Genomic DNA, 16,064 nt, shown 5'->3' with positions numbered 1-16,064 from the left:
GTCAGATGTGGCTGCTGTTATTTGCAACCATTTAAATTGCTATGGGAGCATCTTGTTGGCCTTTAATTGCTACTCCCAGCTTCAAATTGTTTAATTTACTATGATCCCACCTCAGATACAGAAGACCCTTGACCCAAAAAAATACTTCAGTAGTGGGGGTAGATAGGAAAGGAGATACAGAATGGTTTTCACTTTTTGCTGCCTGGGCTGAAGAGCTGTTGTCTTGAAAAGCTTTTTAAACTTTCCTTGGGTTTTTCTGGTTATACCAATCTTTGTATGAGGATTTTTCTGGGTAAGAATCTGGAATTTTAGGAAGCTGTGAGTATTTCAGGCAAGTTTATATGGAGGCCATGCTTTTATCTAAGAGTCTGCCAATACCCAGCTGGGTGCAGACATTGGTGGGACAATCCTGGTGTCTTCCAGCTGTGAGGGGCTGCTGAGCCTCCACTGCTCCAGCTTGGGCTTGTGGGCATTGAAGTGACCAGTTATAAATTGTTAATTTAATTTCACTGTCATCTTTCAGCCTCCTGCTTCTTTAATATATTCTAAATTTCCTCTTCTTCAAAGCTTTGTATTTTTAAGGTCTCATTCTGGATGTATTTTCAGTTTTCATGATGTACTGACATCAGTGATTGAGATTATTTTTTTTATTAATATTATTCTTAAAAATACTGTGAAAAGTTTTGGGAAATGCTTTTATGATTTCTTTACTAAGCTGAGAGGTCAAAGCTTAACAGTCTAATCTGAAGACTTCAGATATTCTTAATAATAACATTTTCTACAGGAGAAGTAAATCTGTTGTGTTACTTTGCTGATATTGTTACTTTTTTGTGAGTAATAAGAGAATTTTCCTCTTTTCCTTGCAGCATTCCTGATTATCCCTATCAAACATTTTATTATTCAAGTTCTTTAGATTCTAATCAGGCATAAGTAAATGTTTGAAAAAAAAGTTGAGTTTTGATTGTGATAAATTTGCCTTTCATACATGGAATACTAATTTACACTTGTTTTACATACATTATAAAATGTGTTTTTCTCAGCCTGTATTGTCTCTTATCTAAACTGATGTGGGGACTGTCCTTTGTCAGGTGTTCATGCCTTGAAGCTGCATTTGCAATGCAGAAAAGCAGAAATCCTTTTGTGTGGCTGTTTGAGGGGAAAAGTTTCAGAGCCAGAAGCTGAGGCAAATAAATACCAGTAATCTTTGGTCATGTTGGTACTTTGAACTTTCTTTGTCATTCTTCAGCCATCTTAGAATATAATAAAAGTAATTTGGGCTAGGGGAATCAGAACTTTAAGGTCCCTTCCAGGCCAGACTTTTCTGTGATTCTGTGGTCTTATTTCATCAACAGTTGTCAATAAATTTCTGCTTATTGTTGCAGCTTTAGTGCACTTCATAACTGAGGGGAAGGTGACCATCTCCTGTTTATGTCTCAAAAATAATTTAATATTGTGGAAGATATGTGTAGTGTCTGGAAAAGAACCTCATTGGATAATGGAATTAAACTGCATTTTTTTCCCTTTTCTTTTTTTCTCTTTAGCTGGGCTGTTTAGATTGTCAGCAAACATAATTTTTGGATAAAAAAATTAAAGTTACGTAAAGGAACAGCAGTGAATTAAATGCCTGCAAATTCTTGCCTTACCTGCCTCTCACTCTGTCTTTCATGATGCCTGTGATGCAGATTCATTTGTCACCAAATTGTAGCCAATTTTAGGTGTGACAAAGCATTTCTTTCAAACATCCCGAGAAATTCAGCACATCATTTTAGGTAGAAAGCACACAAAGAGATTGTACCCTGGGGAAACAGCAAAGGGCTTTTTAATCAGGGAGAAGACAATTTTTCATCACTGGAATTCAGCCAGGACAAGAATTAACTCTTTAGCTTTTACCACAAGTGATGTGGGACGGACTGGACGCTCAGTCTTGCCCAGAAGAATTTGTCCTGGGAAATGTTACTGCCTAGTAAAAGTTTGAGAAGGCTGAGACCAAAGAAATTCAGTGGTTGGTGGCTGTGTTCTGTTCTCCTTCCTTGGAGAAAAGTGTTATAACACAGGGTTAAATGGATGGAGCGTTGGGAATTCCTGGGAGGCTGCAGCAGCAGTGGATGCTGTGCCTGCTCTGTGTGCTTGGCTCACATCTGCCTGTGTCTTTCCAGTCTAGTTAAGCTCAACCATTTTTGCACAAGCCATTTGATTATCTTTTGTTTGGTTTCTCAGTCTGGCTGCTTACTATAAACATACCTACTGTATATGTTGTGGCCTTGGAGGGCAGCAGTGCTGGAAAAACTTTCCCACAGTGAACTCCAAGTGGTGTTGTGACTTCAAAAAATAAATTCAACTTCCATGCTGACAAACAGCCTTCATGTGCTTTAATGTCCTTCCACTAAGACTGCAGCAGCAGCATTAAAGTGAACTTCCCTACAAATTATGATGTTAGATAAGAATGTCCTTACTCAAATTTCCTGAAGCTACTCAGCAGTTATTTCTGTAGGGAACATGCTGGCTGGCTGGGTTTGGTAGATTAAAGTAAGAATTTAGGGCAAGGTTCAGTTTAGTTGTTTACCATTTCAAAGTCTTAAGTGTTCTTAACTCTTTCATGTGTGTTTTTGTCATCCTTGTTTTGAAAACAATCCCGTTTTGTCTTTGATGAAGCTTAGGGGGGAATGTACAATGAGCCTGCAGATGCAAGTGTGGGGGTTTTGTTCTCTGAATCTTAATATTTACAATATTCTGTGAGTGGACTGACACAGGCTGCAGTTGGGCATTATTGGAGATAACCATCCCTGGATAAACATCTTCCAAAGAGCGGAACGTGACTTTGGAGGGGTCGTTTGGAACCGTGACTTCAGTGTTGTCATTGTTGTGGTATTTACTGAGCAAAAGAGCAAAGCTTTGGTGGGAGTTTCTGGACTGGGATATAGAGCACAGACAGAAAGCCTGGACAGTATTTTCAACCCGAGGGATGGAATATAATTGATGAGGATGGGACTTGTGGAGGTAGTTAAAACTCAAAATTGTGCTTTCCCTGCACTGTCCTTGCTTTTGGGGGAAAGCATTTTAACTTTTGTCAGTGCTTCACTCGCTGATAGCTTTAAAATTGTATAACACATAAATATTTCACTTTGATGACTTAAGTGTTGTTAAAATAAATAGAAATTAAAAATACTGAAGTTACAGATTATTGCTCATTTCCCTGAAATGCGGTCTCAGAATTTTATTTTTATGTATGTTTCTGCAATACTTTTTTTTCAATTTAAGAAAAAATACATATTTTAATGTAGTAGATTATCTCTGTTAGGTGATGGGGATTTCTTCATGGGGATCTGATCACCCAACACCTTCACAGCTCTGGTTTAGGAGGAGGTGACCATTGCACTCCACACAAATTGAAACATGATTACTTGTCAGACTGCCTAATAGAACAGGAGAATCCAAAATCTTTTCTACAAAGACATTCAAAATACCATTTCTGTTAAGAAGTGGTATTTACAAATTAGAGTTCAGTTCTAGTTCAAATAAAGATGTCTTTCATGATGACATTTATTTGGTTCATACTCTTAAAAAAGCATGTGATTTACTGCTCTTCTCATGGCAGTCATTCAGTTTCATACATATGCATTTTGGCTTGTCTTTGACCTTTTGCTTATTATTTTTAAATTTGCATGTTTCTCATAAATACAGACCTTTTTTTTTCTTTTTTGGGGCATTCTTTATTGTGATATTCCCTCTTTAATGTGGTCTAATTTGGAGAACAAGAAGTTTCGCAGAAGACCGGCATGAAAAAAATGAATGTTGAGGCATTAAATGTTTACAGATCAGTTTAAGTGGATATAATCCACAACAAGTAACAAAGTGGGAACATTTAACTTCAAAGCACATATGGCTGCTGTTACAAAATCAAAAAATGCAAGACTTGGGCCCTACAAAGTATTAGAGAAACGTTTTCCTTCTTTCCCATAAACAAGTAGGATGTACCTAAGCTTTTCAGATTGGTTTTGAAGTGAAGGATGCAAACAGCTGAATGTCATGGGCAGACAAAGGATTTTAATTAATTGTAAATATTTACAACAATTTTTAGCTTTAAAAAGAGCCAAAGTAAAGGGTGGTTCTGCACGAGAGACAGGGCTTTGGGGAATCATTAAGCTTTTGAAATGTGGCTCTGCAGCCTTCTCCAGATTCCACCAGGTACTGGTGAAGGCTTCCAGTGCTCCCAGTGATGCCAAACTGGGGAGTACCTTGAGCTTCTGGCAAACACCTTCAGCCCTGGGGGTGATGAGGAGTGTGGGCTGGATGGGGAAGTGGCCAAACTGAGGTGGGAGGAGGAACATAATAGCACTAAAATGGAAGTAGAAAATCCTGTTGCAGGTACAAATGTGTAGGACAAAGAAAATCCTCCAAAATGTTTCAAGTTTGGAATTTCTATACCTTTTATTTCCTTCTCTATTGATTTGCTTTTCCTTCCCCTCCACTGGATTTCCTGTGGTTGGTGCTCCAGGCTGAGCCCTCTCCTGTATTCCTCTCCTCACAATCTCTTCTGTGTCCAAAATTCCTCATTTTTGTGGCACTGGGTGCCCCCAGGATTCCTTCATTCCCTGGTGGCTGCCCGTGGATGGCAGCACAGGGTACTTTGTGTGAAAGAAAGTTTAGTCTGTTTTAGTAAACTCCCTGACAATAATTAGGTTATTGTTAAATTATTGGTTTCCTGATGCTTTCTGCTTCTGTATTAAAAACTTGGATAATGCCATTCATTGAAATTGAATGTATGTGTTAAATATGAGTATGTGCAATGACTTCTGGGTGAGATATGACAACTCAACACCACACAGAAATCCTACATCACCTTTTGGGACAGGAAATGAATAACACTGTATCAAATTGAAATTTCAGAGGGATTAAGCCTCTTTTCCACTGATAAATTCAACACACAAATTTATTTCATACTACTGCAGAAAGTGCAAGCATTTGATATATTTGCCATGCTACGTAGATCAACCTAATCCTACAACATTTTCCTTTTTTTAATGTGTATTGCCATCTCATTTATATTCCAAATCTCACTGCCACATTTTACAAGATTATACCCTTGAAAGCTTTTTTTGGGCATTCTGCTTTCTCTGTGATGTGATGTTTGAGCCCTCATCGTCTGAGAAAATGAGAAAGATAGAACTGTCTGATAGAGGAAGTGGGTTGGGAACAATGCTTTGTATCCAGTTCTTAAAAACAGTGATTAAGAGAACTGTTTTAATTATGTTGCCATATTAATGAATTATTTCCTTATGTTTTGTCTCTATAACTTACATGTGTGGCTCTAGTTTCAACACACCCAACTGTAATTTTTCAAAAGCACCAGATTTTAGTCAATATAGTCTGTAAATGTATTGTGGCTTTACACTGATTTCAATGAGAATTTAGCCAATAAAGTTGGAAATATTTTGCATAAGCCTATGTATGTAGCTGCCAAATATTTTTATAATATGCATTGATGGAATTTTTACAACCACAAGAGTTGGGAGGGAAAAAAGTGCAATTTTTTGTCCATTTACATTATCAAAATTGCTGAGTAGATTTCCAACCAAGTGATCTTTTAGAAAGATCTCCTATTTCTGTAACATTTAATGTACATTGTCATCTCATCTGTTGTTCTTTGAGTGATGCAGTTCCTGTGCTCAATATAGTTCACTTATGGTATCTTGGACTAAATCAGACATTGCTGACCTGCTGATTTTTCTCTGCCTTGTTTTTCAGATAGAAAACCCCAGATATCTGCGAGAAAAACGGGTGACTTGGGTAGGTATTTCTATTCCCTTGATATTTCAGAAGGGCAAACAAGCACTTTATGTTATTTTTAATTGCTGATTTGGATTGATTGTGCTTGGATTTACTGTTTTTGACCTCATTTGCTGTTTTGAACTTTTTCTTCAATAGATGACACCTAAAATTGACCTTGGACAGAGCAGCCCCTCTCGACAAAACCATGAGCTGTTTCGAATGCAGGAGAAAGAGGTAGGATTCTTCTAAGGCATTTTCCTTGGAAAAAGGGCATTAACAAGGAAGTTATTGTAGGAGAAAATTGCATGGAAGAGAAATTTGCTGAAGTGACAGGGCTTGTCATTAAATACTTCATGGATTTCCCAGTTATTTAGGGAGTAAAAAAAAGACTTTCTGAACACATTTACTGATCCTTTGAAAGAATTTTTAGTGGAGGGAAGTTTGAATTATAGGAATTTTCCAACTTACCTTTTAATAGAGGCAGTGAAACCTTTGATTTAGTGATTTGATCTTGTTTACTTTCCATATACCTTTCAAAATTAGAAATTAGAACTTGATTTAATTAGATTTTGACTTTTTTCTGATAGGATCTATATTATTTCTGTATTTGCCTCAATGAACTCCAATCCTCTTTTGGTCATACAGGGTTTTACTTTATATCTTTCTTTCTAACATTGTGAATTCCTGAGATTGCTGTCCAAGCTTTGCTATCTAATTTTCTCACACCATGTATTTTTGCTTTTAATATGTGTAAAAGTAAAATTTTGTGGTCATTTTCACCTTTTTCATGCTTTGAGGGAGTTGACTGCCTGAGGTATTTTGTCACAAACTGCTCATTTTATTTAACACATTTCTTTTTTTGAAAGACAGTGAATTAATGGGCAGAAAAGAAATCTGAAGGTTAGGAAAAGGCATTTGAAAAACGATGAATAGAACCCCAAACCAAACCAACCAATCATAAAGAAAAAACAACAAAAAAACCAAATTCAGCACTCAGCTCTGTTTGTCTCATCTAAAATTTCTGATTTCAGCCATATGCTCTTGGAAAATTGAGACATATTTACGTAGTTCCCTCCTATCCAGAAGGATCTAAACCCACAAAGTACCCCAAATATGTCTGAGTTGTGGGGGAAAACAGGAAAATGTTCTTCCATTTCCTTGGTGTCTTGTAAGGACACGAGGGTTGGGACTGTCCTGAGGATACTTTCATGACAATTCAAAAAACATCTTTAGCAGAGATACAGAGAAGGGTAAAACTGGTTAGCAGATCCTTCAGCTGTTAATAAAATAATGTGTATGAAATGTTTTCTGGTGCTACCTGGCTGCCTCACCCGATGCTCAGCCAAGCAGCTGCAGAATCCATGTGCCTTTCACTTTCTCTGCTTTGCTATTGATTCTTCTTTTGTATTGACAATGTTCAAACCACCAGTGCCTCAGGAAGAGGCAAGGTTTCATAAGATGTGAAAATAGCCCAAGAAATAAATAAATTGAAAGCACAATGTTGTCATTTAAACAATATTTTCAAATTAAATAAACAGGAATGCATGCCAAGGAGATACATAAAATACCCAGTTAATACTTTGTTAGTTCAGTGGAAAAAATCCTCTAAGCCACACATTAAAAAATCCAGGACTTTTTGCTAATGGTGCTGGTTTGAACTGGAAAGGTTACAGACAGCGTTTCACAATCACCATGTGCGTGCTATTAACGAGAAAACTTAAATGTGTTTTCATCTTTTTTTGTTTGTGAAGCTCAATTAGGAATAAAGTCCTTCTCATTTAAAGAACGTGAATGTATTAGCAGAGAAATGGTGCTGTACAAAAAGGTCTGGGGGAACCTTCAACTGGTTTCAACCTCTTTGTAGTACAAGGGGAGAACATAAAATAGGATAACTGTGGGGTTTTTTGCTTTTAACCTTTAGACCTTTGTTCATAAAGCATTCCTGCACCTGTTTAGGCTCTGTAATGCTGAACACATGGCCATGAGCAGTGATAACCACATCACAGCCCTGCAAGAACGCCGATGTCATCAGGCAGCGGCTTCTAGTCATCTCTCTTCCCCAGATACTTCTGACATGGATTAAACCTTTTGGGAAATGGTCATTACTGAAAAATCATGGGTTTAAACAAGGGAGATGCAACCCAACAGGAATAAATCCATGTTCAGCAGGACAGCAAAGCACGACTGATGGGGTGATTGGCCTGTCTTGATAAAAAGGGAAAATGTCCCTTTGAACTTCACCTCTGGCCACCCTGTGTCACCCAGAGCTCCACGGGGCAGAGGAAGGGGAAAGGAAAAGTCTGATGTGTGATTTTTCAGAAAAACAGATTCAGTAGCATTGCTAAGATACAGGTTTGGAATTCTTCTGGAATGAGAAAATAAAATCAGCTATAAAATGATTTCTTCTAACCTTTCTCAAACAACTGGTTTATCTGATCTTTATCAAGACATTTTGGTGTTTCTTTAAAGAAGTTCACTTTCTTAATTTTTCATTTTGTCAGTCTTATTTATTATTAGCATTTTTTTGTCAATTTCCTTCTATTTTATTATTTTGTAAGCAAAGATATTTATTTATCTTATCTCAACAAAGGAAACCTAAACAAATCAGAGGCGTATTGGAAATACTTTTCACTTTTCAGTTGAAGGTTATACCTAGAATAAAGTTATACTGAGTTGTGTACCAGCTCTTAATTTATTTATTCTTCAGACAAACTGGCAAGCTCAATGCTTTATGCAATAAATTTTGAAGCTTCATCTCTCTGGGTTAACTGAGAACATTGAGTGTTCCCAATGTTTTTGTTGATTTTATCACTGTGCTCCTGTCACTCCTCTGTTTTGATTTTTGGGAATCCAGTGATAAAGTCTTTGGCCACTGGAGCCACTGGTGCTTTTCCAGCTTCGTGTGTGCTAAAGCAGCCCAGAATAAATGGTTGTGCAGCTGGGGGGAGGAGGAGGAATTCTGGGGAAGGCAGTGCCTGGGTTTTTGGGAGAACACCTGTGGGATAACTTCCAGCAGTTTGGGGTGGGGAATGAGGAAGAGAGAGCACACCAGAGCAAAAGGAGAGGTGAGATAGCTGCTGTAAGATATCAGAGAACACAGAGAATGGGAAAAAGACCTAATTTGTTGGGTTTTTTCCCCTGAAAATGCCTCTCCATGGATCAAGGACCAGAAGTAACATGGAAAGTGAAGAGTGTTTTATGGGTCTGTGACTCAAGAAGTCTTATCTTTAGGATGCAGCCTTTTTAAAAAAGCTATTTAGGACCTTCATCTTTGCAATCTTTATTTCTGTTTTTCTCCTTTTATTTTGGGAATGAGCACTCCCTTTTACTGCTTGACACAAATTTTGTTTATAAAGATCATCAAGCCATTTATATGGTTTTATTGTACCAGAAGTGTTGGGACCTAGTGATATATTTCCATGAAGATAAAATCTGCAGTGCTGATATAGTTAAGTCGTGGTCTGGCTAAAAGGGCTGTGGATGGAAGGTGTTGAAAGCAGCAGATTTACTGTGCTTCTCACTTATCTGGCAGGAGATTATAACTTGAAACAGAGCAAATTGCATGAGGGCTGTGATATGGATTTCCCCCAAGAGGGACCATATAGAGAATGTAGGGGAAAGAATGCAGGGAGGAAAGAAAGTTGTAAAACTCAGGAGGAAGAGTGAATAAAACTGGCTGGTGTTAGCATGGAAAAGATAAGGGAAAGAATATTTGAAGATAAGAGTCCCTGCAATTAGGAGATGGTGATCAGTGGGCATTGTACTGCTGGGTTTGATTTCTTCCTCTTAATTGCCCTGTTCCATAGTAAAGTGTTTGAATATATGAAATTCATGCCAAATACAAGCAATAAATAAGCTGGATATGAAGACAATATCCTAAAACAAGGACTCTTGTAATTAAACCACTGTAAAATTAACATTACTGTGCCTTTAGCTACATCACAGATTTTATATTTTTCCTCATTGAAAAGAAACATTTTATTCATATATTCCAAGGATGGTAACAAAACACATCAGTATTGTTCTCTTGTGTAATACATTGAGTTAAAAGTGTGTGCTCGTGTCTGTGTGTGTCTCTAGAGTTTAAATCTCAGTGGATGGATATATAAACATCTGTGGATGGAATCAGGAGAGCTGGATACAGCTCAAGGAGCCTCCTCAGATATGTGCTGGGGCTGTTTGTGCTTTTTAATAACAGGAGGAGAGTGGTTTTGATGAACTTTCTGAAAGCATTTGAATGGGCCCAAAACCTGAGTCTAAAAATAACTGGAGCTTCGTGTGTTGGATTTTTTTTTTCTTATTATCCCGCTATTCTTCCACTTCTCTTCCTTTGCTGTTCCCTTTTGTCATCCTGTTCACTGGGGACTGTCCAAGCCATACTTCTGCTCATAAATATCATGCTGATTTCCAAGGGTAAAGATTGTTAAGGTTTTTAATTCTGGTGAATATTCTTGTTAAAATGTAAGAACGTGTGTTCTTACTGTTCACACAAGTGTGGCCCATATGAGAGGACAAGAAAAGGCAGATATGACATAATTTCTTTGTGATTTTTGCTTTTCTGTAACTTTTTTTCTTATGACAACTTGCTTCTGAAAACACTGTTTTATTTCCCCTCGAAAATATTCCAGGCAGTGACAGCAACTATTTTCTGGTTAATTTGAATTTTCTCCTTTTCTCCACGACCCCCGTGTCTGTTTTGAATGCAGGGTGTGATTTATATGGAGAATCCAGTTGTAAACTGATTCTCACCACTGAGTAATTGTCCTGAGGAGGAATCTGTTCGTTCATATTTAAAATCACAGCAATCTTGACTGCTGCTAACATAATTCCTGGCTGATTAATGTCCTGCTCCCAAAAACATGTGCAAGTTGTCCGTTGTGCTCCTTGTGAGGAAGTCACATCCTGCCTTGCTTTGATAACTCCTCAGAATATAATGTTATAAACCCCAAACCTTATTTTATTGCTAGACTGGTGTGAGACACACAGTGGATGTCAAGATGAGACATGTTTTCATAAACTGGCTGCTGATTTATAATTCCTGATACCAGTCAGGCTGGTTGTGGAGATCTAGATGTATATGTACAGTTATTTATTTATTTTTTTTTTTTTTTTTTTGCAATAGTTTGTGAACTATGTCTTTAATTATTGCACATATGGGCTGGAGACATTGAGAAAGATCAAAGGGGTAGGTTAGCAATTCAAACTAGTGTTTTAACCAGTAGAATGTCCAGATGGTTGCCAAGCAGCTGGGAATTAATCTTTTGCTTCATGATTAATCTCTACCTCAAAGTGACTCTCGCTTTAAAAAAAAAAAAAGGGAGGAAGAAAGTTTGATTCCTTTTTTTTTTCATGTATAGATTCTGATTTTTAAGGGAAAAAAGATATTGACTGGAGAAAGTAGGTGCTGTACACTGTTATTGCTGCATGTTGCCCTGGTGAAAAGGAGGTGGGAGTACAGTTTTAGAGGCTGGTTTAGGAGATCTTGAAATGAGAATAAAAAGTTCAGTAGCTGCTAAAATACAGCGTAAAAAAAAGAGAGGAATAACACTGGGGAGAAAAAGTCGGTGACTCAGTGTATTCAGACTCATTCACTGGACTGGGCACTGTGCAGAATTCCATGAAATTCTCAAGTGGTACCACTGTTATATTTATATTTCACTCAATGCCTTTGAAATGTGTGTGATTCCTGCATGCTCACAGATTCAGCTGCGTTCTGTTCTCAGTGCTGGCAACTGCAGATCCAACTTGTTGAGCTGTCTTTTATGAAATTGTGTTTAATACTCCTGTGGCTAAGCTTTCTGAATTTCTAGACATATACTGGACTTTTTTGGTGCTTGCTGATGTTGGTGTCTCCCACTGGGGCAAACATTTGTTCCACGTGGAAGTGGGACCCTGCAAATAAAGCTGTTCAATAACACGATGTGTTGTAGTGCTAATATCCATGTTATGTTTATTATGGCCAGAGAAAACATCCTTGAGAGCACAAATACCATTTCCAGTTATTACAGTTGTTGGGATACAGAGCTTGGGTGCATTTCTCCTTCTTCCCAGCACCCCCAACATGGAAATCCATGAAAAATACATTGTTCTCTCTTGAAAGAGCCTAATGGCATTTACATATGAATAAGAACAATTGTCCATTCAATTATTTTTCTGTATCAAGCAAATGTGTATTAATTTCAGTGTCATTTAAAAAGTCAGATTATTTTTTTTTGATGGGGGAAGCTGGTAAGATTTAATTTAGCACAAAACCTTTAATTTTTAGTGGCTATAAGAATGGGGCAATGTCATAATAATTTTTTAATTAAGTGGATATCTAGTTGCCCATTCAAGAGTAAAATGTAAAAATATTTCAACTGGAAGTAGCAATTGTAATGTTTTTAAAGAGCAAAGATACAAAGAAGGGTAGATATGTGACGGGAATTATAAATGTTTGTTAGGTCAAATAATCCAGGCCAGACCATAAACATGGACTTTTGTGGAGGGACCTTTGAATCTGGGCAAAATGCCATGTTTATAAAGGGGCTTTTTACATTCTAATTTCTGGCTGTTCCACTTGTTTGATGCTGTTTTTATTTCAGTCCATCTCTGGTTTCCTGAGCTCTTTGCAACACAGACTGTCCAAGACATTTATTTCACCTTAGTCATTGGATTGTATAAAATTATTGATGATATTCAGTGCCGTAATTGGAGTGCTTAATGATGGACTGTTTCAAAATGTAATTATAAATTTGTTTATTTTCTGAAGTGGGAAGTGAACAGTGTTTTTTCCACATCCTGTAAACTGAACTCAGTTTTCAGCTATTCCATTTGAAAATGGAAGATTAATTCCAATATCATTAAAATTTACATTTTACTGTAGAAACTTCTCTTCAAATGCATTGTTATGAAATATATTTTTTCCTGTTTTTCGCACCAGAGATTTTCTTTTAAATACTTTGAGTCTTTTCTGTAAAATGTGGAAAGTATTAATGTACCTCAAAGCTAATCTTAAAAATTTTTGAGGGCACAGTGTGATACAGGAATTACACAATGAGATCAGACAGCTTGTTAATGATGAAGTGAAATACACTGTTCCAAATTACCTTAGTCTGAAGTCAGCGTGTATTTATAATAAATCTTGACTGTTTTGCAAGTCCAGTCTCTTCTGTCTTGGCCTTCCTGTATGGTTTAAAACACTGTATAAATTATCAATATTTATTATTTTAACCCCGCATGTGAAAATTGAGTAAGCACAATTCAGTAGAAAGTTTGAGTTGTTTGTTGATATTTTTTAAGCAACCTTTTTCTTCTGTGGAAATATCAAAGCTTTGTGTGCTGTGCAGTGATTCCTTTTAGCAGCTGCACAACACCAAGACAAATAACTTTTGTCGTGTACTGTAAGATATACAAGTCATTGTTCTGCATTGTTAGTTCTTACTTTGAAGTTCTCATTTATTGTTTACATCCTTCTCCCCCTTCCTCTCTTCCTCCCTCCCTCCCCCATATATTCATAGGCCTGGAAAATAAAAAAAACAAAAAACTAAACCTGGCAAGCAACAAGTTCTGTTTTGTCAAATAGCCAAAAGCCCCAATCTGATGGAAATTAAAGCTCTGAGATGTCCCCCCTGGCCTGAGGGTGAGCCCTGGAATGAAGACAAGTGGGCAGGAGTTCAGTGATTCATTTTGCTAACCCACCTATTGATTTGCTTTTAAATCAGGTATTTCAATATTTCAATAAATTTCTGTGAATGTTTGTCCTCAGTCACGAAAAAAGCAGAGATCACTTTTTCCCCCACACTGGAAATTTATGACAGTTGCAAATTAGACTCAGTTTAAGCCTGCCAGTTTTTAACCATTCCTAGCACGTGGGTTGTGCTGTGGAATCAGTGATACCCCAAAACCCCAATTTCAGGTAACAATGTGCTGCTTTTGGTGGTGTTTTGTTTTTTTAAACGAGGAAGAAAGTGTGACTAGGCACATAAAAGCAGCTACCACCCTTCATGGCTTTAAATAACAGGGACAGCACAGATGTTTGACATCAGTATTGTTTACATGGCCTTAGGGTTTAATTGCCTCATTCTCTTTGTGAGGAGGATAAACAATGACAGAAATCCAAAGGAATGATGTTCAGCCAACAGCAATGGCTGCGTTTCATACATAGTTGCAAACTTCCCAACTATAGCTAAATATCTACACTTTTTTTTTTCCTTGTCTGAATGGTAACATGCCATAAATTTCATATTCTCTGTTGCCTCTTAACTGGTGATAAAAGATGTTAAAACCAACGAGCACGAGCGCCGTACATTGTGTTTAACCAAGTGAACGACTTAGAAAAGTCGCTTTTGTCTGGTTTCTCTAAAACTTGTGAAGGCCTTTGGTACTGCTGTAGGTTATTTTGTTTCTTAATACATATTTAATAAATAAAGTCAAGCTGAAGTGCAGCCCATGCAGTTACCTAGAGCTGTTCCACAGGAAATTGGGACAAGCTGAAATTTGACATTTGGGATCTGCAGAGAGGCTCCACCTCAGTTTGGTGTGGCTTTAATTTGAAAGATATTCCTTGATTGAAATTAGTATTTAATGATGTGCTTCAGCTTTCAAATGGAAGGGAGGTGTTTCACTCCCAGCTGGGGAGAGCTGAGTCCTTTTGCTTCCACCCCAGCCTTCATGAGATCACTGCATAAAACGTGTTTACATGACTCAATTTTTTATTGACGTATGCGGTGAGATTGGGAGTCTGCCTCAGAGAGAGGGTAGGTCAAAAAGCAGATTTGGAAATGAAACCATTCCTCCAGGCTTTGCCATAGGATGCTGTGGTGTTGTCCTCATGTTTTCTGGCTTCTCCAGTGGTTTTCCGCTCAAGAAATTGAGTGTAGGATTTTTAAACCAATATATCATTGTTTTTACAGCAAATGCTCAAATTAATGCTTCCAGTTGTTGTGATGAAGTTACATGTGGGATTGGAACTATGAACCATTACAAAATTACAAATGCTGTTGCAGATTTTAATTTATTTTTTTTACCAGTTACTCAGTACAAATACAGCTTTTCTCTCAACACTAGCTGAAAAATTCATGGGCACATCAACTGTAGAATTTCAGACACTTTAATATGAGACTTCTCTCATTTCTTTATACATATAGGTAAAATTAGGAAATTTGTGGAGGAAGCAGGTGGGGTAGAAAAGTGCCTGGGGTGCTGAAACTTCATTAAGTTTATAGAAGTTGAGGACCTTGAGTACTTTTCAAGGTGTCCCCTTTTCAGCCCTCACCTGATGAGGAGTAGGTCTTTGTGATTTTTCACCTGTTTTTATTATTTTATTTCTAATATTCAGAGGAGTTTTCTACTTCGTTATTACAGCAGTTGCAATCATTAAGGGCTGATTTCTGTACCTTGGACACATTTTTGCCAGTTGTTTGGCTGCAATTAATCTTCTTTTTGGAAAGCATTCCCAAAACTGTGACATTTTAAGAGGTGGCTGTTCTGGTGGAAGTGGAATGAATTAATGAGCTAAAATTGATAGGAACTGGTGCAAGTGCAAGGGTGGTGCTAAGGGGAAGATTCATGAGAAGTGGGAACAAGCTTCAAGTACAGGGAGTTCTGTTGTCAGCCTGGGGGAAAACTGAGAACAATCACCAGCACTTGAAAATGTAGATGTCCATCTTTAATCCACGTGAAATTCTTGATTTTGATTTATTTTTCTATTATTTCAGTGTACAGAATAATAAAACCTAGACCAGCTCTCAGATGATACAAACCACTGAGGATTCATTTCCGTCAGCCAAGACATTCTGACATTATTAATGAGTTTTAAATGTAATTTGTGTGGATTTAGTAGCTGTGTGAGGGCAGTAGCTGTACCTCAGTCATTCATAAGCTTTTAATGGAATTCGAGTAGATTGGAGTCTCTTTCATGTTTAGTTTCTGGTATTTGTGTTTTTACAAGACCTTCATATTTATTTATGGCATGTTCACAAGCTGTCTATGTGGAAGTGGATTACTGTGCTCTTTTTATTAAATCAACACTTATTCATCACCTGGTACTAAGATTTTCTTCTCTAATGTCACTTTGTTGCAGTGATATATGCATATATTTCTTTTCATATATACATATGCATAGATTTCATGAATAGAAGATGCATTTTTATCATGGTGCTTATTTTGGGATGATAAAAGAGTTGGCTGACAGCTGAGAATATGATTTATTTTCTTTGGATTAATTGTCAACCTTTTTTTTTCCTCCTCCATTAATTTGCATAAGACTGTGTGCAAACAGTTGGGAGATGGATTGCTTTATCTGTGGTGTAATAAAT

General features: G+C 37.3%; 1 protein-coding gene across 7 annotated transcripts in view; it reads left to right on the top strand.

The window, feature by feature from the left end:
• The window catches only part of CEP112 (centrosomal protein 112), a 155,513-nt gene that overhangs the window by 12,240 nt on the left and 127,209 nt on the right, over positions 1–16,064 (top strand). For all 7 annotated transcript variants that reach the window (XM_015645755.1, XM_033518638.1, XM_033518640.1 and 4 more), the window contains exons 7-8: positions 5,746–5,787; positions 5,926–6,003. In XM_015645755.1, the coding sequence (XP_015501241.1) occupies positions 5,746–5,787; positions 5,926–6,003 (120 nt within the window). The remainder of the gene's footprint in view (positions 1–5,745; positions 5,788–5,925; positions 6,004–16,064) is intronic.

This window comes from Parus major, chromosome 18 (assembly GCF_001522545.3).
Source record: "Parus major isolate Abel chromosome 18, Parus_major1.1, whole genome shotgun sequence".
Lineage (NCBI taxonomy): Eukaryota > Metazoa > Chordata > Aves > Passeriformes > Paridae > Parus > Parus major.
Note: the sequence above shows the minus strand (reverse complement) of the source record. Positions and strands in the feature narration are given on the sequence as shown.